Source organism: Mauremys mutica, chromosome 7, assembly GCF_020497125.1.
Source record: "Mauremys mutica isolate MM-2020 ecotype Southern chromosome 7, ASM2049712v1, whole genome shotgun sequence".
Classification (NCBI taxonomy): domain Eukaryota; kingdom Metazoa; phylum Chordata; order Testudines; family Geoemydidae; genus Mauremys; species Mauremys mutica.
Window position 1 is genome coordinate 11,203,672 of NC_059078.1, and position 25,239 is coordinate 11,228,910.

General features: G+C 39.8%; 1 protein-coding gene across 1 annotated transcript in view; it reads right to left on the minus strand.

Annotated features, from left to right (window-relative positions):
• The window catches only part of PDZRN3 (PDZ domain containing ring finger 3), a 206,278-nt gene that overhangs the window by 22,886 nt on the left and 158,153 nt on the right, over positions 1-25,239 (minus strand). Inside the window, exon 4 of the mRNA XM_045024857.1 lies at positions 773-1,026. Within this exon, the coding sequence (XP_044880792.1) occupies positions 773-1,026 (254 nt within the window). The remainder of the gene's footprint in view (positions 1-772; positions 1,027-25,239) is intronic.

Consider the following 25,239-nt stretch of genomic DNA (forward strand, 5'->3'; position numbering starts at 1 on the left):
GCAATGCAGCTGTGCCGTTGCAGCACTTTTAAGTGTAGACAAGCCCTATGTTTTCTGTTCATCTCTCTCCATGGACTCTTATACTGCACAGGCAGAATAAGGGTGCACGTTAACACCACATGCTATGAACTAACTAGAATTTGGTCCATAATGCACAGCAGTTGACATCTTTAGAAGCTTTTGTATCTTCTTCTTCTGTGCCTCACAGAGGCAAATGTGAAGTGAGTGGAGACAATTAGCATGGATTCTATGGGGAACTGTTTCCCCTTCAAACAATGTCTGTGGGGTGTGGTGCATGTGTGTCTGAGGATAATTATAGTTTTTTATTTGTAAGTACAAAAGCATCAAACTACCATTAACAATAATTACATTTTGATTCTAAAACATCCTTGACAGCACTGGTAAGTAATTTCAGTCCTAGAATATAATTTATGTGAGTAACATTGCTGCAGGGTTATAATAAAGTAATTAATACACCGGAACAGAATGCAGCTGCTCTTAGCAGTATGCAATTTATGGCAGCCATAAAAAATAAAGTTAAAACATAAGCAACCCAAAGAGGTAGTGAGGGGAATTACAAGCAACATTAGCCTTTTCCTTTAAAACAACTACAAACAAAAAAGATTTATAGGGCCTGATTGTGAACTCAGCAGGACTACTCATGTGAGTAACTGCTCACCAGTGTGTGTGAAGGGTTCAAAATCTTGCCCTTAATGTGGCAAGTTAAGAAACACAGTCGTTTTCTAGTGCTTTACAAAAAACTGCTACTTACTCCTCAGGTAAGAGGTATGGATCTAGAACTGAGACTGGTGGAGGAGGGGATCCCATCTTGGTTAGAGCCATGATGTGTTCAAAGGTTATATCGGTCTGGGTGCCCATATCTACCAGATGAGACTCATGTGAAGGACTGAAGATCTTAGTGCGTGGGGTTCTCCTCAGGACCTGCACAACGATGGGCTCTTTGGCTGTTTTGAATGCTTCCACTGCCTGGTCATGCGTTGCTTTAGATAAATCTTTTCCATTTACCTGTGGAAAGAGTGAACAGGAAACAATTAGAAAAGAACAGGAGATAACTTCCACCCTTTGTTTGCTTATTCATGTAAAATGCCCGTGAAAAGTCCGCTCTCCATCTTGACGCCTCATCTTTTTTACAAAAATATTTGTCGAACAGCTTAGATACTATGGTGAGAGTTGCTGAGCAAAACCTTGAAATACAGAAGTGACAGGCTCTTAGGGTCATGGACTTGTCTAAACAATGTGGTTTACTTAACTGCCTGGGACCGTCAGAGTGCTATGTAAGTGATAATTAGTAACGGAAAACAAGAGCTAGAGGACTAAGGGGACAGATGATGTGGGTTATGGAGCCTTTCCCCTCAAGGGAGGAAGGATGGTCCTGTGGTAAAGACACTGCGCTGAAATTCAGCAGATGTGGGTTCAATTCCTGGTTGTGCTACAAAGTATTTGTGTGCCCTGGGGCATGTGACTTCGGAGCTAGGTTTTCAAAAATGTGCAGCCTATTGGCTGATAAACTCTTTAAAAAAATCTGACCCTAATGTCTCAGCCTCACTGAGTGTCTGGCCTGAGTTCGGTGTCTGGAACTGTGGAACACTTCTGTACACTTGCAGGAGTGTAGGGCGGATAGATTTATTAGTGTGCATGAGGTGTTCTGTTACCATGGGGAACATGTGACTACCCTAGTAAGGCAGGTCACCAGCTTCGATTTGGATCAAGCTGACAGTGGCCAAAAGTGGCACTCATTGGATGACTATTCAGTGATCTATGTGAAATGTTCCCAGTTATTTATCTGTAGTAGATAGGCATCAACAGCTCATCATAATTGGTGCCCAAATGGTAGGCAAACCTTGGGGGTCAAGAGGCAGACAGCAGGGGGAAGTTTGCAAAGCCACTGGCCAGGTTTTATTAGTTTTATTTCTCTAGTGGAGAGGACTTCACTTCCCTTTGCTGCCATCTGGCACCTTCCAGGAGCTCTACATTCACTTTAACTTTGAAATGCTAGAAGAGTGGCAGTGGTTGATGTCTTCATTCACTGTGTGATCTGTCTGAAACAGATAAAATAATGAATGAAGACATCAACCACTGCCAATTGCAGTGTTGCCACCTCTTGTGAGTTTACTGCGGGTCTCATAATATTTGGTGGTTTTCTTAAAGCTCCAGCTGCTGGAAGCAAGAAATTATATGAGCATCTCAGCATCCATTTAAAAACACAATGTAAATTTCTACCCTTAGTGGCTGTACAGAAAAGCTTGGCAACGTGAAGTGAGTGTAGCCTAATGACCCAGAAACCAGGAAACAAAGAAAAGGAACCGCAAAGTTCTATCCATTATTAAAGGTGTTATTTTAAGCCAATCTCATGATATTTGGGGGCATGAGTCATAACTTTTGAATGCTTGGAGCTGGGCCCTTGTTTTTGCTGCTTGTGTGTATACACGAAATGCTATAAGCAGCACTGCATAAATAACCATCCCTATGTGTGACTTTCTCTTTCCTTTCACCATACACAAGCATTTTGTATATGTTGACATTTACCTTTCACATGTCTCTCTGCCTATAATACAAAACCAGTACAAGTTCATTACAGTTTCCAAATGCAGAAGCTGAGCACCCTGATCTCAGTTTGCCAGAGGGGGTGGTGTAGAATGCTACTCATATGGACAAGAAGCACAGCCACACCATTCTCACCATCAGACAACTCCACTGCCTACCTACCTAATTCAAGGACTCTGTTCACAAGTGTCCTTGATAGATTTTCTCCTGCCCCCTAATGGTGACTTTCTCCATCTCTTAACATTGTTGGTACAAGAGTGGGCTTCACTGCAGACTGGAAATATCTTCCTGTTTTTCTCTACTATTTTGGGATACAATTTGCATTAAAGGCTCTGTGCAAAATGTTGTATTTATACAGTTATTTTCATTTGCCAGGTAGCAACAGGTCCCATATTCTGCTTTTTATTTCAGTTGTAAGATTTCACTAGGTTAAACATTTGAGCAAGACACAAAGTGGCGCCCTGTTTACTTCTTACAGATTAGAAATCCCTCAGCACTTGTCCAAGCAGAACAAGATATTGATTCTCCGGCTGTTTTTTTAGTTTCTTTCAAAATCATTTAATCATATTACTGTACTACAAAACTATTGGGACAAGATCTCTGAATAAGCAATTTTGCATCAGTATCTTGTAAATAACTTTTCAGATAAAACATTGTAATGGTGCCCTAACATTGTAATACAGACAAAGGGTATGTCTATACTGCACTCAGAGCACTTGTAGACATACCTGAGCTAGCTGGGATCTAGCTAGCTTGAATAACCGTATCAGTGGCACTGTGGCAGCATGGACTTTGCAAGCACATCCAGGACTATGAGTATGTTCTTCAATGATTACCCATGCTGCCGTGGCTTCATTGCTTATTGCTGTTCAAGCTAACTATACCAAAGCTAGTTTGGGTATGTCTACATGTGCTGCAGTCACACCTCTGGTTACAGAGCATACATATCCTAAGATACCACTGTGATGATGGATAGAGAAATTAGATGAGTACTGAAAGATTTCCTGGACTCCCTATCCCCAAAAGAGCCAATTTTAAAAATAGAATTTCTGACCATGGAGCCTATTCTAAAAATCTTCCATCCCAATACACTTCAGTTTTTACATCCCCTCGATTGGTGGATACTCATCTTAGAGAAAGAACTGTATTACTAATTGACCATTCACATTTTTACACCTAAATCCTTTGAAAGAGCTAGTCTGAAATGTGGTGGTCACAGACGTTAGGAGCATCACACTGTAATTTAACAGCTCTGCTCAGACCAAAATTAGCTTTTCTGTGAACCCTCTGAATTGCTGCAGTGGCATCTCTCTCATGGGCTTCTCTCTCATATTGACTGATGAGCTCTTCTACAAAATTTGGGACCTCTTGTGATTCAGTAGCCAAATGTTCCATGAGCAATGACCATGACCAACCTACTTCACAACCCTTCCAGTCAACGTGTGTGTGTGTGAGAGAGAATTCTGTCTTAAACAGCTATTACTTTTCTCCACAAATAGTTCCATTGAAGCAAATGGACTACTTATAGATAAGGCTATGGTTTTTTCACAGAGGTCGTGGAAGTCATGGACCGGCCGGCAGGGACCCCCGGAGTGCCTAGCTGCTGGGCAGCAGGGGGGGGACCCTTCGGAGCTCCTGGCTGCCATGGCCAGTGGGGAGAACCACTGAGCTCCAGGCCACTGCAGGGACCCCTGGAGCTCCTGATCGCTGGGAGCGGCGGGGGGAGCCCTGGAGCTCTTGGCCGCCATAGGCATTGGGGGGACCCCAGAGCTCCGGGGCGGTGGGGGTTCCCACACTAGCCACTGCAGGCAGTGTGGGGACCCCACAGCTGAGCTCCCCATTTTGTCATGGATATTTTTAGTAAAAGTCACAGACAGGTCATGGGCTTCCGTTAATTTTTCTTTATTGCCCGTGACCTGTCTGTGACTTTTACTAAAAATATCTGTGACAGTGACAAAATCTTAGCCTTACTTATCGAGTAAGGTGCAACTCCACGTGACAATGATATCTGGGTTTGGTCCGTAGTTAAATATATTGCCTATAGCAAAAAAGAGCAGGTTAGTCAGTGCACAGACCTGTTCCTTTTGAGTTACCTTGTGCACATACTTATTACACTGTCATCTTAGGCTCATCATGGAGAAACTTGGAAAGGTGATGACTCCAGATTTTTGATCAACCAGCTGAGAATGGGAGCATTTATGTCCTAGCATTACATTTGCATTACATTAACAGTTGCACTGACTGCAATTGCTCAAAGTAATGAAAGGCATATAAAGTTTGGCCTGGTCAAATTAAACATCATTAACTTACACAGCTGAGAAGATTACTTTAAAATAATTTGTACAGCTGTAAAATTAAGTCCAATGTAATGTTTTCTGTTTAAAGAGGAAATGCTGATTAGGTTCCTGCTTTTATTATTTACTCTAAATTAAATGTTGCAGATGTTTATTGTGTAAGGCCTAAAATTGATTTTTTAAATAATTTGTGTACAATTAAGATAATAAGCAATCAAAATTAAAACCAACCACAAGTTATATCAAATATTTCATTTTACAGCTCTGGCCTGAAATCAGTGTTAGGCAGGCAAACTTTACATGATCCACTTTCCACAACTTAATATTATAAAAGCTAGTAAAACTGTCCAACTAGTGCTAGCTGGATCAATCCTTCTGTGATCAGTTTTTTCGCCAGTAATATAGCTAATTTTTTTATGTTAAATATGTTAGCTAGAGGCTTTGCATTTCTAGTTTGCTGCATAACTTATTTCAACAAAACATAAGGTCAGTTTCCTCACCTGAATCTTAACTCTTTGAACTCTCATGAATAATTACTAGGGAGATAAGTAAGACATCGCAAAGTTTGACATCAGATGGGGAACAGGCAGTAGGATTGGATCAAAGATCTTTGGAAAAAAAATATTTTCATTCTAGTTGCAGCAGAACAACTTCTAACTGCAACATCTTGCTAAATGTTTTACAGGGTGACTGTGAGTAAAAATTGAATGAAGAAGGGTTGCATAAGAGAGCAGCAAGATGTCCAGTCAGATGCAGGGGGATGTAGGAAAAGCCAGTTAAGGCAGGGAAGATTTGCTGATGGAAAGATTTTGCTGTCAGAACAATTCATCCCAGATTCTGGAATCTATAACTTCCAGCTGCCAAGTTTCTTTACACAGCTGGCTCACAAATCAGGATTAGACAAATAAACAAAACAACCCCCCCCCAAACACCAATAACAAAACCCAATCCAAAGGTTGACGTTTACAAAGCTTACTAAGGTATTTAGAGACACAGTTCCCATTTAAGTTGAGGCTTGAGTACGTAAATCACCTCATCAGATTTGCAAATCATAGCCAAGTGTTACAGACAAAAAGGACTGCTTAGTGATAATTCTTTGGCTAATGAATGATTTACAAGTGGACTGTGTCTCTGAGGTATATATTTTCTGTGTTAGTAGTTTGATAAGGTACTAATGACTACAACAAAATAAAAGATGTAATGAAATGTATTATTTTTATGACACTTTAAAAATTCAATTAGTTCAATGCAAAATGGGATTTTAGTCTTTGGAAATGGGTAGTTCCAGGAAAGATGTGATTTATGGCAACACAAGTAATTTATACTAGGTAGGTAATTCTGCAGCTAGTAACTACTCAATCTACACATCTGTGTGTCCTCCTAAGTAACCAATGGATGTGTAACTGGTTCATCAGTCAAGGAGAAAGCCTTGTTAGACGTCTTCTTTTCACAGTGAAACCTCTTTAAAGATAAGAGACTAATTGTGGTTACTCAGTAGATTGTCCTATTCACACACACAGTGCCAATATCTGTATTTTTAGAAATATGCTTCTCTTCCTAAGTATGAGTAAATACATTTCAACACTTGAAAATACCTTTTTTGATGAACATGCTGTTTGGGATCATGGACCAGACTCTATTCTTAGTTGCTCTGGATTGACATTAGTTTAACTCTACTGAATCATAGAATATCAGGGTTGGAAGGGACCTCAGGAGGTCATCTAGTCCAACTCCCTGCTCAAAGCAGTACCAATCCCCAGACAGGTTTTTGCCCCAGATCCCTAAATGCCCCCCCTGCCCACAACCCTGGGTTTAGCAGGCCAATGCTCAAACCACTGAGCTATCCCTCCCCCACAAATGTCAGGGAGTTATTTCAGATTTACACTAGTGTCGCTGAGATCAGATTCTGATTCCATATCCTTAAAATGAAGGCCCACAGAATACTGTTATTTGGGAATGAAATATTAAAATGAGCAGAATGGCTACTTCCTCCAGGAAGCAATAAACTTCAGTTAGTAAGTATGGATATGATCAATGGGGTAATGTAAATCACTGGTCAGTGTGTTACATGTTCCCATCTGTGCCTGATCCACAAAGGATGTGAGTTTGTTAAACTCCCTGTTACAGAAGCTGGTTCTTTAGCTTAAAGTGTAGAGAATCATTCTCTTAGCTCCGAACGTCACTAGTTTGATTCTCAGAGTTGGCCAAGACTGTATCCATCTCGATAGTTCAGTAGAGGAACTGTGTTAATAGAAAAACTTCCGATGGTGTGGGTGTGAGCAGCTTTGCTGATATCAATTGGAGACCTGTTTTTGGAATGATGGGATAATATCGATGAAGTGATTTATAGTAGCTAGTCTCTGTGGAGACACTCATCCCAGTATCTATGCATAATAGATACATTCAAGACATATTGTTTTCCTCTTGTCTATTAGGATGTAAACTCTATATGTATTTAACAAATTTACAAACAAATGTGTAGTAGAAGTCTTTTAAGACGGTTTTCTTGTGAAATGTGATTACAGTGGTGACTCAGTAAATACTTTGTAAATAATTCTGGTGAGCTAGTTAATATTTCCTCCGGCTTTTATTGTGGAGTAAAACTAAAATCAATGGAAACATAAATTTAAAATGTGGTTTAACTCTACGATAGTAACAAGTGGCGATATTATGTTATTGATTTTAAGCAGACCTCTTCATTAATTTCAACGGGGAGCTCTTAAAAACTGAAGGGACCATATGGACTATTTTCTAGAAAATTCATCTGAAAAAAGTAGATGGTGTAGGCCTAATTTGCAAATGTGAGCACTCAAAGAGGACATCCAAACACTCAGACGTTTGAACACGCAGGTTGGCACTTAGTGACTAAACTTACCATTTCAGTGCCTACGTGCTGATTTGAGAACCCAAGTGCAGGAGTTGAACATCCTGGCCCAGTTCTTTGATCCACGCTAAAGCTTCTTCGCATTACTCCACTGATGCAATGCACTCCTAAAGCCAGTGTAGCCAGCCATGGGATCAACACTCCACTCTAGATTTTGGCTCGGGCAGAGTTGTTAAGGGCTAGAGGCATGGCTGAACCCTGGTCATCCAGAGCTTCGGCCCCTCTGCCCCAGCTGCAGCCAAAGATTGAGGCCAATAAATTTGTATAAATTTTTCCTGACAACACTTATTGCTGGAACAGGAATTAATTCAGGGAAATCTTATGGCCTGTATCATACAGGAGATCAGACAATTTGGTCACAGTGGTCTCTGGCAGCCTTTTAGTTGATGAACTGCGCAAGCTGCAGTTGCTGCTTTTTAATCTTCAATATTGGGGCTGTTTTGTGTCTATCAGAATCTGACAAGCACTTAAACCAGGCTATTGTAGATACTCATCTCTTGCCCAGTCTGATTAATGTAGTTATCTGTGAGAGAGCACCGGAGTATCCTTTTACATTAGCATTATTTCAGTTCCATTTTCTTTTTCAACTGGGGGAAAAATTTGCTCCTAGGTTGAAAATCTGGCTGGCCGGGCCAAGGGCTTTCCCTACACAAGCGGCGTCCCAAGTTTGGGAAACACTGCTCTAGACCAGTGGTCCCCAAACTGGAAGACATGGAACAATGTTCAGGCGGGGCCCGGGCCAGCCCCCATGGGGGGCAGGAAGGCAGCGCCACCTAGCTCTGCCCCCAGCTGCAGCTCTGCTCCACCCCCAGCTCTGCCCTCATTCCCTCCCTAGCTCCTGCCTCATCCCCAGTTCCACCTCCAGCTCTGCTGCTGAGCTAACTGTACAGTAATGGAGGGGGGCGTGGACAGATTCCACTACTGGTGGCGGGGGCGTGACAGGAAAAGTTTGGGCATCACTGTTCTAGACACTTATCTACACAGGAAAATTGCTCTGTGTTAGACAATGACCTTGAGGACTCTCATTAACTGGCACAATGTTAAACACAACTGAGCACTGAGCAGAGATAGACTATTGTGTTTAACGTTTCATTAGTTAAAAGTTGTGTTCTAACATGATGTAGTTTCCACTGTAGGGGAATGAAAAGGACAATGCGGCAATACAGGCAGCTAGAATTAATCGTGAATTTTAAAAACTTTCTTTAACAAATGCTTCAAGACACCTTTTTTTCCTCATTATGGATCTACTGCAGTACCTGAGGTGCAATGAGTCTATTATTTGTAATGCCATAGCACTTAGGAGCTCTAGTTGTGAACCTAGTCCCTTTTACACTAACTGCTGTACAAACACACAATAAAAAAAGAGTCCCTGCCCCAAAGAACTTGCAGTCTAAGGGGCAAGCTTTCATTATTCTTAATTGATCTGCTTAGAAAGAACGGCCTTCGGGAATATACTACTGTTAGCTAGAGACACCGGTACAGGAAGAGTTCCAAATCTGAACGGTATGGTACATCGATGGCTAGTTCAAGGTCAGCACATCAGGGGTATTTTCAGTAACTCTTAAAAAATGTTTAAAAAACCTGCTTGTTCTTCATATAATGAAAATTGCCACACTCAGGTCTGCAGATGGCTAGCTCAACCATTTGCTCAAGCTTTCTTCTGTAGGAGGGTAGCAGGTGTTGGTATTTTATTCCTCTGATTCCTAGCAGTGTAAACAAAGATCATGAAATGTTCGAGAGGAACGTATTTGCACTGATATCAAGAGCTTGCTTTTTTGGTTTCCCTATGAAATTAAGGCTCTCAGCTAAGCTTACGTCCTTCCTAAACTACATCAGATAACAATACAACATTTGTATTGATCTAATCTGAATGGAAAACAGTCACAATAGACAAATGTCACTATTTCCAATTATTGTAAAGGTGGTAAACAGATTTGTTAGGCTACAGTTTAAATAAGATGAATATAACTACATTTACTTTCTGCTGTATAAACATACATTTTATTTGTAGTGTTTGTAAACTGTATGCAGCAAAATTCTTATTTATAAATGAGTACATCTGAAATAACATGGAAGAAAATCCATATACACAAATGCTTTATTAGCTGGCCAACATTTACAAATATGCATAGTTCCTTAAAAAACTTACTTGCCAGTAACAGAGATAAAGGACCTTTTCATGGCAAAAAGATGGATAGATTAACTTGACTAAAACATGCAATTGCTTAAATTCTGGATTTTTTTTTTTGTACTTTATGTACTGGAAATATGTTAGGTACGGAAACAGCTACAATTAAATTAGTGGGAAGAGTGGGCCTCAATGAAATCTCTGATGGAGCTAGACAATATGAATAGTAACATGAGACAGAGACATATCATTATGTGAAGCTTGAATCTAGAACACACACTAAACTAGAACTGTGGTAGGGTGACTAAGTAACCAGGAAAAGTTTGTATGTTTTTTACTGAATTTTCTGATATTGTCCAATATAATTAAGTTACAGTCTACACTGGACTGTTGGAGCTATGATGGTACGCTACAAAGCACTGGTGGGCAATCTGCAGGCTTCATGAGGCCCATCAGGGTAGTCTGATTGCAGGCCGTGAGACATTTTGCTGACGTTGACCGTCCGCAGGCATGGATCCCCGCAGCTCCCAGTGGCCACCCAGGGCATTCCCGGCCAATAAGAGCTGCGGGAAGTGGTGGCCAGCATGTCCCTGCAGCCCGCACCACTTCCCACAGCTCCCATTGGCCAGGAATGGTAAGCTGCGGCCACTGGGAGCTGCCGGGGGCCGTGCCTGCAGACGGTCAACGTCAGCAAAATGTCTCACAGGTCGCAATCAAATTACCCTGATGGGCGGCAGGTTACCCACCACTGCTATAAAGGGAAAGATGTAAGGTTACATTGTAAAGGCAAAATGAAATTTGTAAGTACTCACGGTACAATCCTTTATAGGAAGTCTGCTTTTCTTTCTTTCTTTTTTTTTTTTAAAGGGGTTGGAGATACAGTGGTAATTTGGGCCTGTTCCAACATCTATTCAATGGACCTTGGTTCAGGCCCTGACTGAGACAAATAGGTACATACAATAAGGGAAAAAACAAGTCAAGATGTTATGAAGGAAAGTGAGCCATCAGCATGCAATAGACACGGGCAGAGTCTGACAATGGGAAACCAGGTAAGGGATATGAAATGACACAATAATCCATTAAGTGAGACATGATATATGTTTTTAATCCAGAAAAGGGAAGAAAGATGATAAAATAAGGCAAACAAAAAAAAAGGGTGGGGGGGAGGCCAAGACACACATCCATCTGGAAAGTCTCTTGAACCAAGTGAGTGGAAATGATGTGGTAAACTGACATCTCAGACATGTGGCTTTCATTAATTTTTCTTCCCAAGAAATAAAGAGTAAAGGAAATAGAAGTGAATAGGGAATGTGAACTTGAATTGGTATAATATGATGATCTGTGAAGATATTTATGATGCCTATTAAAAAGGTGATGGGACTTGGGTAGTACAAGAGAGAGAGAAGGAAATAATGTCCACCCTGTCTCAGTGTGGCCTTGGTAAGTCCCAAATGGTTCCAAATCTACTGTTCACTGGAGCTTTCGTTTGCTTCAGTGGTGGATGGACAGAAGATGTGGGAAAATAGATGGGTGAGAGACAAAACAAAGAGAAAAGGAAGGAGTCTGATACAAAGGAGGGGAAATTGGGGAAGATGTTGATAGCTTTAATAATTTGTAAAGAATTTGCAACATGTAGGACAGAGCTTCCGTCATGATCTTGTGGAGTTTCAGATGAGTAAAGCCCAAATCACTCACCACACAAAAGGCTAGTTTCCTCCAGGACACATTTGACTTCCCCCAGAAACTCCATAATATTAACAACGTCTCTCAGAACATCATCCTTGCCACCATGGATACCATATACACCAACATCCCTCACCATGACATCCTCACTGCCTGCCTCAAATATCTACAAGACAATGGACGACACTCAGATATCCTCCCCAAACACGTGGCCAAACTCATCCATTTCATACTCACTCATAATAGCTTTGCATTTAACAACAAACACTTAGTCCAAACCATGGGAACAGCCATGGGGGTACCAGGATGGCTCCCAATATGCCAACCTTTTCTTGGGCTGACCTGAGGAAGAATTTCTGGAAAAAATGTACCATGAAACCAATGATATACCTGAGCTACATCCCTGATAGGTCACTGGACAGACGACCTAAACTCCCTCATACATTTCCAGCACAACTTAAACAACCACCACTCATCCATCATACTCTCTCTAGAACACTCCCACCCTCCCTGGATGCCACAATCAGTTTCAGCAACAAACTCCTACAGACAACTATATACACGATCACCACACTTATCTTCACAAATCCAGTAACCATCCTAAACACACCAAGAAAAATGTGATTTATAGCCAGGCATTCAGATACCACAGAATATGCTCTGAGGAGAAAGTCCGGGATACACACCTTAACATATTTAAAATCATCTTCACCCAACAAGGACACTTCACCAGAAAAGTATATTTATTGCACTAAGTAACAAGCCACCCAACCCCCTAAGAAAACAATGGAACCCATATTGGCTATCATCAAACAATTACAACTGAGACCATTTAATTTTAAGTTGGCAGTTAACACTTCTGCAGTCATGGGCCAAAAAAAATGGGGGTTGATGGATTACAAATTGTTATAAACCATAAACCCAGTGTATTAAATCTAGTTATGAATTTAAGTTCCCAGGCTCATCTTTCAAGATGATGTTCAGGGTTCCTTTGAGGTTGAGGACTGAGAGGTCAGATATGGCATGATCATTCTGTGAAAAGTGTTCATCCACAGGTGATATGGTATTTTTATCTTTTATCATTTTTCTGTGTGAGTTCATTCAAGAGTGTAGTGATTGTCTTGTTTTACCCATGGAGTTGTTATTGGGCCATCTGATGCACTAGATGGAGGTACACAATGTGTTGTGTAGTGCCCATTGATCTTGAAAGGTGTGTTGTGGGGGGTATTGATCATTGTAGCAGTGGAGATATGTCTGCAGGTTTTGCATATGTTTTTCTGACAGGTTCTGGTGTTGCATTCAGTTGGTGTGTCCTGGTCTGTGAGGAACTTGCTTCTGATGATGAGCTTGGCAAGGCTGGGGGATTGTTTGAAGGCCAGAAAAGGGGATTCTGGAAAGATTTCTGTCAGAATGTGATCTCCATCTAGTATCATGCAACATGTGTTAACCACCTCGTATTTAAGCTGTGATGCTCTGTTTACCTTTTCCAGATCTGAAGAAGAGCTCTGTGCAGCTCAAAAACGTATCTCTTCCACCAACAGAAGTTGGTCCAATAAAAGCTATTACCTCACCCACCTTGTGTTTCTCATCACTGAGATACGCATATAGGGCCAGATCCTCACCTGGGAAAAATGGTGTAACTCCAATGAAATCAATATAGCTACTCTAATTTTCACCAGCTGAGGATCTAGGCCATAATTCTTACAGAAGTTGTCAATGAGAGGTGCACTCAGTATCAAGACGGTAGAGGATGGCTCTAACTTCTTTATCTAACTTTAACTAACTTTTATCCGGGGCGTGAGGGTTCATTACAGTGCGTCACCCATTTTGGAAAGAGGAATTTGCACTATGCATAGATGTGGCCATTAGTGTTAGTGAATGACAAAAATATTGAGAGCAGACTGTGTTTCTTAGCATAAATGTTTCTTGATTACTATTTTAATACTTCTTTTATAACTTGTAATTGTTTAGTTGCAAAGTTAGTTTTTGGCTATAAACTAAAAAAAAAACTTTAAAAGACAAGTGAAAAATGCTATATTGTTTCAGCTACAGTAAAATCTGTAATGTACTGAAAGAAAATTGTTATTTTCCCAGCTGTCTGTCAGATTAGATTGATTTTACATTAGTTTAATGTCATGAATAGTAAACATATGTCTACATTATATGGCTTGTTGGTTGTTCTATAATTCACAAATGTCACAGAGGAACACTTTTTTGCTTAAGAATGAGTAAGAAGCTTTTCTTTGTAGAAAACCATGCAAATCCTTGGGAAACGCACTACAAAAATGCTAGTTCTTTTAGACTAGCGATGTCTGTGTCTCATTTAAAACACTCTTTATGGTCTGATACACTTCTTTAGCAAGTTCTTAAGAAGTCTGCATTTTAAGAAAAAAGCAGCACAACTTTAGATTTTATAGAAAGTGGAACAGCAAAAAAGCCTATTTCTAAACCTCCTTTTCCTCAGGCATTGCAGAAAGAAGGTTCAAAATATAGGTTAATTCTTCTTGCAGCTCAGTCTAATCCTCCTTTTATTTCACTAGTACGGACAGACTTTCTCTTTTTAAAAAAGAAGAATCATATTGTTTCATAATAGACTGTTTCCATGTGTGTGCATTTCCCTTCTTCCCTGTGAGCCATTCGTAACAAAAAAGTTAAGACTAAAGGAAAATTCTTTACTTAAAACAGAGTCCATTTGTTCTCTAAAATATTTAGCTTCCAACAGGAAAAATTTGGGAGAAAGCTTAACTCTGTTGATATTTAGATGTGTTAATTAGTAACAAGACAGCATAAGTACTGTCATAGCATATTGGAAATTATAAATGTTTTGGTGGTATTCTCAGGCTCAGGATTGGTGTCATACTGCTCAAATAGGAGTGCTTTTCAAACTACTGACTCTCAGACCTTTTGTTTTTGTGTAGCATGTTGATCATGTGAAATGGGAGAAGAGAACAACTGCATATTCGATCAACAATAAAAAGTATCCGCTTAATAAGTTAATAACTGACTGGTCCATATAAAACATAGATATAAGTTTACAGGCCCCTCTCTTTAATGAATCTTTCTATCATTTTAATGAGCATGACCTAGAGGAAGCCAATCAATTATATTTATGTGTGAGATACAAATGGCAGCCATAAATTAGCATGAATTGCTCACTAACAGAATTTAGCAATGGCAATTAACCCAATTTCTTTACCTCTCCAGAAGAGCTGGCCATGTGTGCTGCAGATGATAGGCTCAGTAAAGTAATCTTTCTCAGCATGCATTTCCAGTTATGTGATGGTGTAATGCACTGCTCCGTCCCAACTACACAGTACAAGAGGCAAGAATTGTGTGTAAGGTGCTTTTTACGAAGGGGATTTTATAAATGACTTTACTAGGTATAGTTAGAAGACTGGAGCCTTATAACAGGAGTAGCTTTGAGACACAGGGTCCTGTAACAAAGGATCATTACAAAGGGAGGTGTCTGAGTCAGTGGTGTCTCTCTCTCCTGAGCCATCTCTTCTTTTAGCCTTGCTTGCACAACTTTATTGCAATAAGAGTAAATAATGGCTGAAGTTTTAGCAGTTAAAGTAAGGGTGTAGCTAGATAAATCCAGGGGGAAGCTAAACCACCGTAAGAGCATCCACACACACCGATCTGGATAAATTGGTTTAACCTTTAGCTACACCAGTGCACGTTTGTGTGTAGACTAGTTCTTATTACAACAATAATTTCTATTTCAGTCGCACCTGTGCTAGCTGCAGTGCAAACACAAAGGGGTAGCGAGCCCGTGCCCTGAACGGCTTACAGCCCAATAGACAAAGGGAGTCCTCTAGAGATGAGGAATCAAGGCATAGAGATGAAGCAACTTGCCCAAGGTTACACAGGGGGTCTGTTGAAGCTGACAATTGAACTTGGGAGACACGGTGTAGTGCTTTGAGCATATGACCATGCTTCCTCTCTGACCATTCTAATGCACCACATTCTCCTTCCTCAGCTGTCACTCTGTCACCTCCGGCTGGGGGTGCGGGCTCTGCGGTGGGGCCAGGGATGAGGGATTTGGAGTGTAGGAGGGGGCTCCGTGCTGGGGCTGAGGAGTTCAAAGTGCAGGAAGGGGCCCTGGGCTGGGGCAAGGTCGAAAATTGGACATCTAGTTGCCCTATGTCTATAGGGTAGCCACTTCTGACTCTCGTATAGTTTGCTGCTTTCTGGTTAATAACAACAACAAACCAATGGTCTTAGAACCTACTGAGGCTATGATTCCAAATAGGACACCTGCTACTGCCTCATTCTGTCTTTTCATCCCATGCTGTACTTATTATTTTTCAGCATTTCATGACAAAGGCGGTGACATCTGCTATGTTAATTAGGAAAAGTAATTTCATTTTGGTGAACTGTAACTTGCAGTGTGGGGAAGTGAAATACCCCTTTCTTGCCCCCACCCTTTTTTAGGGCTTGCAATTTATGACAATCTATGGGCACAGCTAAGCCCACTACAAAGAGCAAAGACTACTGGGTTGTGTGGCAGTAAACTTGTCAAACTCTGAATGGCTTTCTGACTGGCAGCAAAATCCACGCAGTAAGCATCTGATGTATGAGCATTCAGTTCTTCAGAGATAACATTGTATGACACATAGGATCTAACTCACCACTGGTATGAGTGGGCACAAGTCCATCAAACTCAACCAGTCAAAGGCCAAATTCTGTTTGTATCACTCATGCTACGCAGCACCTGACCTCTCCAGGATTCCCAATGAGACCATTTGAAAAGTAAGGTACTACTCAACACAGGTAAGTTTTCACCCCAGTGAAAATCCAGAGAAACTCCAATGAAACCAGTTTGAGATCAGAGTAGGAGTTTTAAGCAAATGGAGAATTTGGACCTGGTCCCTCAAACATGCCACTAGAGAATCAGCATTTTTCTGAGACTGGTGAGAAAACATTGATCTAATAGTTTTTTGTTGACCAAATAACAGATGACTTCTTGTTGTTTAGCTCAACAAATATTTCATCAGCATGGAGGCTTGTTTTCCAATAATAGTGTTTACAGTAGGCTGTAGTGCCATTTAACGGACATGTATATTTTCCAGTCCCCCTTTCCCTCTCACAATCCTCGACTGGCTAACCAATTCAGAGAGTCTGAATGGGGACCCTCTTATTTGCATTTACCCAACTAGCCTTCCATTGAGACAATCCCAGTATATACCAATGTTCTCTTGTGCTTCTGAAAGCGAACCATGACCTTTCATTTCATTATTAATGAACACAACGAAACACAGTTATTAAACCTGAACTTTTTCATGGTTCCATATGTTTCCTTTTTGCCTGCCCATGTCTGTCATGTGACAGTAAAGCACTGAGTGATTGTCCCTAGTGCCTCATCCCTTGCAACTCCTCGCCACCTGCTTGGTAGCATTAAACAGATGTATAAGTGTCAAGCACTGCAAAACCCGTCATTTCAATCATTGATCATTTAAAAAAAACCCACAACAACCAAACCCAACTGTCCAAAAAAGCTGTGCCTGGGTCAGCATTTTTTGTTGTTTGAAGTAAAGGGGGAAAGCACTAAAAGTAAGTGAGGAACAATAAGATAGTTCAGCTACACAGTAGGTCACGTTATCCATTTGTGTCACAAGTGACCATAAGGCATTTTGTTTATTTCATAGTGCTTCTTGTTTATGTTGCTTTAACAACCAAAATATTCCTGCGGCATGGAATAAAGAGTATTTTCCACACAGATTCTAACAGAGGCATTGCATTATTCATCGTCAAGTGAAGAGGAAAATTTCAATTGCCAGTTTCTGGTAAATGTCTAATTAAGAAAGGGGACTTCTGAGCCACAGACAGGCGCCACAATCATTAAAGGGCAGTTTTCTGAAGATTACGGGTCTCCAGTCTGTCAAGCGGAGTTTTTCTTTTTTTTCCCCTCCCCTACAGCTGAACTAATTCAGCAGTAGAAAACTGCCTAGAACAAAGCCCTGGGAATTAACATCTTGTTTAAGCAAACACATGCCTACTTTGAAGTAAGTGTGATAGGTTCACCATTGTTATTGAGGTCAAGTTTATATTCTGTCACTTAACTACCATTAACTTCAACACTACTCTTAGTTCTGAATCTCAATTGAAATTTGTATGTACCATGTCTGATCAGGATAATTTTTTGATCAGGGAACATATTTCAAGTAGGTCAGTTTAATATGGTTAGCACATCAATTTGAAGCTAAACTTTGAAAACTACTGAAATCTAGCCTAATCACATATTGTGTCTGCCTAATTAAATGCTAGGGTACACTCAGAATACAATTAGAGGCAGTTTTCTATGTTCCCCTAATCAACCTTTTAAAATATTACTTTTTTAAAGTTTTGCTGTTTATATACTTACTTTATCAATCCGCATTTGGGCCCCAATTTAGGGAAGCATTGCTATTCAGAAAGTATAGGCGTGGCTTTGACTTTAAGCTTGAAGTCAATTTGACTTAAGCACAGGCTTAAGTGTTTACCTGAATCAGGGTCTTTCTTCGTAGCTCATTATTTAAACTTGCCTCATTGTAGCAACTACAAGTATATGAGAATATGTGGGATTCTAATGGAAAAAAGACATTTGAATATTTTATTTCTTTATAACTACTTTGCATAACTGTTTTGTATTTTAAGCCTGGAGAAAGAAGTGACTCTTCACTGCTGCTGTAAATCTGTTGTTGGAAGTTGCCAATAAAATATAGCAATAGTTAGTTCCTTATCACTGTGATTTTCCCATTGTGACAGGAATTTGTACATTGACCTTAGTGTTTATATAGCACTGCCCATTTAGCAGCTAATTCTAGTTTAAAGCACAAATCGAATTTGAGAACTATGGTTTCTATTTCTATCAGTGGCGTGTGAGGCCAAGAATGGAGCTTTCTATTTGATTTATTCAGACACAAAAAGGTCATTATGTCAATTATTTATATATATGGGAACTTCAGTGCTTGTGAAAGATGCCAGCTCCACATCCGTGGTAGCGGAAATCTTTTGACCCAGATCAAATACAATAACGCATTGGCAATGCAAGCTTGGACCCTACCAATGTCTCTCAGCCCTGTTCCAGAGGGACAGCCCAGATTGGTGAGACGAAGAGTACAGTCTCTAGACTCATTCAACCCTGGATCTCTCAGCTGGGAGTGGCTTGTGTGATATGGACACCTGTCCCTTTCAGGCACTGGAGTGAGCTCCACCAATGCATTCCACATGGAACAAACAACTTATCACACAGAATCATAGTGGGAACAGCTAATCACCTGGGAAGAGCTTTCAGCCACTGCCACCTAGGTCGGATTTAAACCTGTGCCTTGGAGTTGAAAGACTCATCCTATTCCTGAAACATTTAGCCCCTGTTCACGAAAGCACTTCAGCAAGTGCTTTAATCCCATTGAAGTTAATAGGACTTAAGAATGTGCTTAAAGTTATGCATGTACTTAAGTGCTTTCCTCAACCGGGGCCTTAGTCTTTTAATGTCAGGTTAGAAATATAAAAAGATCCACCTCAGACAACGTATTTCTGTAATGTTTCTTCAGCAGTGTTTGCTTAGTGTTTTATCTCACCATTCGCTCCAATGGGAGTTGAAGGTGTTGAGTGAGAAATACGATCTGAAAAAGATTTTTCTGACTATACCCATGGCATAAAGCTCTTCCCCGCCCCAGACACACCCCATGAGAGCATTGAAAAACATCTTTCAACTAGGAAGACAAAATCAAATAGAAGATACTTCTTTATCTCAGATGCTGCCCATGATAATGAAATCATTGCAGGTGTAGAACTCCTTTGGAAGTGCCAGGATTTATGTGGACTGAGCACAAGTTGCTGTTCTGGGTATTAGAGGACTAGGAAGAATCAAGTACCGGTTGTGGTTGCTTACTACAAGCTTAGCTGCCTCCAGTGACAACTGCCATTCTAGATCATTGAGATTTTAAATTGCCACAGTCCACTTTAAATTCATAACACAAAGCATTGATATGCACAACATCCACAATGCGCTTTAATGACTAGGTGTCTTAATTTGCTTTTTATTATGTGATTAAAGGTACAATAAGGTATGTGTTCAACAAGAGGGAAGACCATTGTTCTGCATCATTAAGCTCACAGTGGCCCAAAAAGAAATTGTAGGCAATGTGCCAAAGCCCTTAATGAAGAGGATCTCTTTGAATTATCTGTGGATAAGGAAAGGATAAAGCCTGAGCCCTGGTATATTTGATCCTCTTTGTTTTCCCTGTTATGAGGACTTACAGAGCCAGACGTACTGGACCTTCTGGAATTGTAATTTATTGAAGCATTAATTTCCCAGCCATATTAAAGCTCTTGGTCTAATAGAGAAAGTGCAGTTATGTACTATTATTAATTCTGCAAGTGTTTTCTGAATTCCTGCGTGCCACAGTGCTGAACTCTTAAAAAAAATAAGGTTAAGGGGATTTATTTATACTAATACTTAGTATTTCATAAAACTGAATTATGCAAACTTTATCAGACAGGCTTTTAAAAAAAGCATGTTTCCTTTAGTTTCAATGTAAGTAGCAAAAGCATAGCTTCATTATACTAGACCTACATGAATGTTATAGAGTAAAAAGCTACAGCAAGAGCCATATTATTATTATTATTAAGTGTTTACATTTTATTTTAAATTAAAATGATTCTGCATGGCTCACTAGCTGCTAAATCTGGCTGAGTGATTATCAGACATCAGTAAAAGGGTGCGTTGGTAACCAATATCTTGCTAAATAAATGTCCTGAAAATAAAGTTAACCTCACTGTCCTAGAACACGTAGGAAATGTGCTTTTGTCAAGGTATAACAAAATAACATGCATAAAAAAACCTGATTGTCTTGTCATAAAATAAAAACATAGTAGCACAATCTTTTGGTCTCTAAACTAATTATGCACAATAACATGTATAAACACATGATTACTGCTTCCATATAAATACAATAGAAGCCTAGTCCATTAAAGGACCTAATTCTGCAGAATGCTGAACAACCTATAGAAGTTGAGGGCATTCGGGTCCTGGTTCAGCAAAGCATTTAAGCATATGCTTAAAGCTAAGCATGGCTGCAATGGAACATGTTTAAATGCCTTGCTGAAACAGGGCCTCTGTACCTAGCAGGATCCTTCCCTAATTTAGCACTTGGGCTCCAGATCCTGCAAACAGCTAGGTTCATGCTTAACATTAGGCATGCAAGTAGTCTGACTGACATCAACCGGGACAGCTCCCTGTGACTAAACTTAAACATGTGCCTCAAGCGATTGCAGAAAGGGGACCTGTATCTGCTAAATGATGTCAGTATGGTGCAAAGACTCTGTCTCTTCCTGATATCATACAATGTGTTGCAAGCTGCATAAACAGTTAAAAATATTCATAATTTGCTGCTGTCTCAGTTTGTTCTGCTTGTTGCACTTCTGACTATGCAATGCATTGATAGTCATCAAATCCAGACTGCGTGAAAACTTGGCGACACTGTGGGCTAACTATTAGGACAGACACCGCCTGATCTTAACAGAAGGGTTCACACAAACAATATCAACATCAAGTCTGCTGTTGTAGGCACCATCAGAAGCTAGTTCTCAATGGGGAATGATGTTCAAGAAATCTTATCTTGCCTGAAAATTCTTCCCATTGTGACATGCATAGCAGCAGCTTAATAAGGGGGAGTGAGTTGGGATAAATAAAATGACAGTAAACGTGTTCTTCTATTTGTTAAAACAAAGTATTTTTTCCACAAAGCAACACTGTCCTTATGGAGGTGACACAGAATTAGATAAACACTGTTTAAAACTGAGTCACTTGCAGAGCATACAGGACACAGTTTATTCACTATGTTGTGAAGGACATCAGTATATCTTGTGATCAAATCTAGGTAGCACCATAACAAAGGCCACATGATTTTGCTCTGTACTGCTTTTGTAATGATACTCAACACCCTCTGCTGGTGAGTGTAGAAAACTACATCGTATATGTCAACTGATTCTATATTGTTTATGTGGTGGTTTGTGATTGTTGCATGTTCTTAAAATGCATTGTTATCTGAAAATTCCTATAATTACAATTTCCAGGTACTTAAGATTTTGATGCAATTTTGGCATAGTATCAAAAAAGTCACATTTTTCAGATGTTAAAAAAATTACAAGGTATTTTCATATTTTTGTTTCCGAGGTCTAAAATAAGTAAATATCCACTACTGTACCCTTCCAACATTTTACACAATACAAACCTGCACTTCCAACCCAAAGAACATTTTAGTTGGGCAGTCAAAGTAGCATGTTTCAGACATATATACAATACAGACAAAACTCTTGAGAAGGGAAATGAAAAGTTGCACTTATTTTAAAATAGGGGTAAATACATCATCAATGTCCTTAACCTCATCTGAAATTTTATATGAAAAATAATTTTGAAAAAAATTTAGAGCCATACTTCTGGTTTTCTGTCAGCTGATACATTTCCACACGCAGGGAAGCAGAAACTGCAAGAGTTAAACATAAACTTGATTTAAAGTACTGGTATGAACAGTTACTTTAAAAGCTGAAGTCAGAAGTAAATACATGTGTACGACAGAAAATAAGTGTCTTGTAACTATTTGTAAAAAGAGACAAAACCTCTCTAAGCATCAATCATCGCACATGTCTTTCTTAACTTGTTCAAAGAGTGCATGACCAAGCTATGACCCTTCTTGAGACATTTTACTTAACATATGCTGGAGAAAATGACTCTGGCACACTGGTTTGTGACACGAAGATTTGAAGCAAGTCTGATTGTATACCAATCTGAATTTAAATATTTGATCTTCCACAAGCCCCGTTGGGAAGGCACATCATAAAAACGGAGTCAAAATCACACAGGCATAAAAAAAAAAAGTGACAAACCCTTTAATTTCCACTAGTACCATCCCTCTCTCCATTCCTTTTTTCTTACAATAACAACAATTGTCACAAGGCTAGATGAGAACATTTGGTCTTAGAAATGAAATCCAATGATATTACCTGACAAACTTCATACAGTAATTTGTACTGCTCTTCTTGCTTCTGTAGAGTGCACAAACTGCATCCCATATTTAATTAAGTGTCAGAGAAAGTCTTCCTTATGCACCAGCACAGCCACAGAAGTATTTGTTAACAAGCATGCACACTGATATCCTAGGTGAGTCAGCTGGACTGAAACAATTCACACTGGTATTACACTGAATGTTGAAAAGCAACTATGCCTGTTTCTTGAGTGCTTTCCCTCCTTCACTCACAGTACACAACACTCCCTCTACTGCTTTAGTCAAGCTGCTGTACTGTGGTCCAATGCACACGCTATATACTGCTACTCATGCATATTAATCAGTTCTCATTGACTATTCATAACAGACAGTGATACAGAAGCTATAATTGCTGGCTATGACAGCTGAAATTTCTCTAATTAACAAGCAAGTGCTTCAGTAGCAGGGCATAATAAAAGACACTAACAATTTTGTAAACCATTTTGTAGCAATTACAAATAAACATGACTACATTTTACTATGGTCCCTCAGGATAATTCTTAGCATATTTAAGCGGAATACAAATACATTTTAAATGTAAGTCACAATGAAATGAATCTGACAATGCAAAACTCTTATGTTCAGCATTAAATGTGGTCAAGTCATGTTCTCTGTTGTTATTTATATTGCACCTACTAGCCGCAGTCATGGACCAAGATGCCACTGTGCTAGGGGCTGTACAAACACACAACAAAAAAGGCACTCCCTTAAAAAGGTATGGGGAATATGTTGCTATTTGGAAAAAAGGGCATGTTTGCAATTTCACGGTTCAATTTAACTGTTTTAGATTTAATAGCTGCAACAATTGGAACGTGGCTCCTTGCTCTCATTAGGCAATGTTACCCGATATTGAGACGATGAAATATAAAATATGTTTGGGGTATATCTATAGCTGTCATTTTTGTGTGCATCTACCTATGTATATTAAACACTGCATATCTATATAATGATAGCATATGAAAGATCTGCCTAACTAGGAAAATCATGTAAGCAGTCAGCTATAAGTATATGTCACAGTTTCGTGAAAGATACTCTAGAGTCCATGTCACTGAATTAACTGGCACAATGAATCTGGATCAAGTATTCTGTCCCTGAATGGATAATTACCCCAAAAAGTGATTAGCATTTACCAGTTGCAAGTTGTTATATTTATTGTCTTTTATTATGTTATAATGGAGTTAAGGGGATGGATCATCAAATCAAGTAGGAAAATAGAACCACTCTGATGCCAGTGTTTAAAGGTGGATGTACTGGATCTCTCACTGTGGGTCTCTGACTTGGATATGCACTCACTCAGCATGTGCAGGGCTTCTGTGGATGACTATGTGAATTTGTGCAGGGATTAAGTGCAGATTATGCAACTGAAATCTACCCTGTGGATAAGAGTGACACTGCAAAGCAGATAGTGAGATTTTCCCACAATTTTTAGAGACCTATAATTCATATTTAATTTATTTGATTTCAAGATCTTTGAAAGAAAATGTGAGTGAGGTTATATTTTTATTGGACCAACTTCTGTTAATGACAGAGACAAGCTTTAGAGCTTACACAGAGCTCTTAAGTCCAAAGCTGACTGCAAAGAGTTACAGAGAGATCTCACAAAACTGGGTGATAGAGCAACAAAATTGCAGATGATATTAAATTTTGATAAATGCAAAGTAATGCATATTGGAAAACATAATCCCAACTATACATACAAATGATGGGGTCTACATTAGCTGTTACCACTCAAGAAAGAGATCTTGGATTCATCATGTATAGTGCTCTGAAAACACCTGCTCAATGTGCAGCAGCAGTCAAAAAAGCTAACAGAATATTAGGAACTATTAGAAAAGGGATAGATAGATATGACAGAAAATATAATACCACTATATAAATCCATGGTATGCTCGCACCTTGAATATTGAATGCAGTTCTGGTCGCTCCATCTCAAAAATATATATTGGAATAGAAAAAAGTACAGAGAAGGGCAACAAAAAATGATTAGGGGTATGGAACAGCTTCCATATGAGGAGAGATTAAAGAGACTGGGACTGTTCAGCTTAGCAAAGAGATGGCTGGGGGCGGGGGGATATAATAGAGGTCTACAAAATCATAAATGGTTTGAAGAACGTGAAGAAAATTATCTAGAGCATCCACCTAAAACCGATTCTCTGATCACTAAGCAGGGACTCTGGAACCATGAAGCCTCTGCTTTGTTTCAAATGGGACATGGTCTTCTGTCTTTGAATTTATGATATTCCCTAAGGGTACGTCTACACAGCAAAGAAAAACCCACGGCAGGCCCATGACAGCTGATTCGGGTTGGCAGGACTCAGGCTGCAGGGCTGTTTTGCTGCTGTGTTGACTTCCAGGCTCAAGCTGGAGCCCGAGCTCAGGGACTCTCCCAACTTGCAGACATCTACACAGCAGTGAAACAGCCCAAGTCAGCTGGCAGGGGCCAGCCACAGGTGTGTAGTTGCTGAATTGACATACTCTGAGTCTTCCAAGCACTAGAGTCACAGAGCCTGAAGTACTCAGAAATACCTTCATTGAGGTCAATTTAAACTTAAGTATGTGTTTAAATGCTTTCCTGAACCGGGATGGTGACAAATCCCTATTCCTTTTTCCTATCATAACTACATGGTGCTCTTCAATAGTTCTTAATACTGTCAC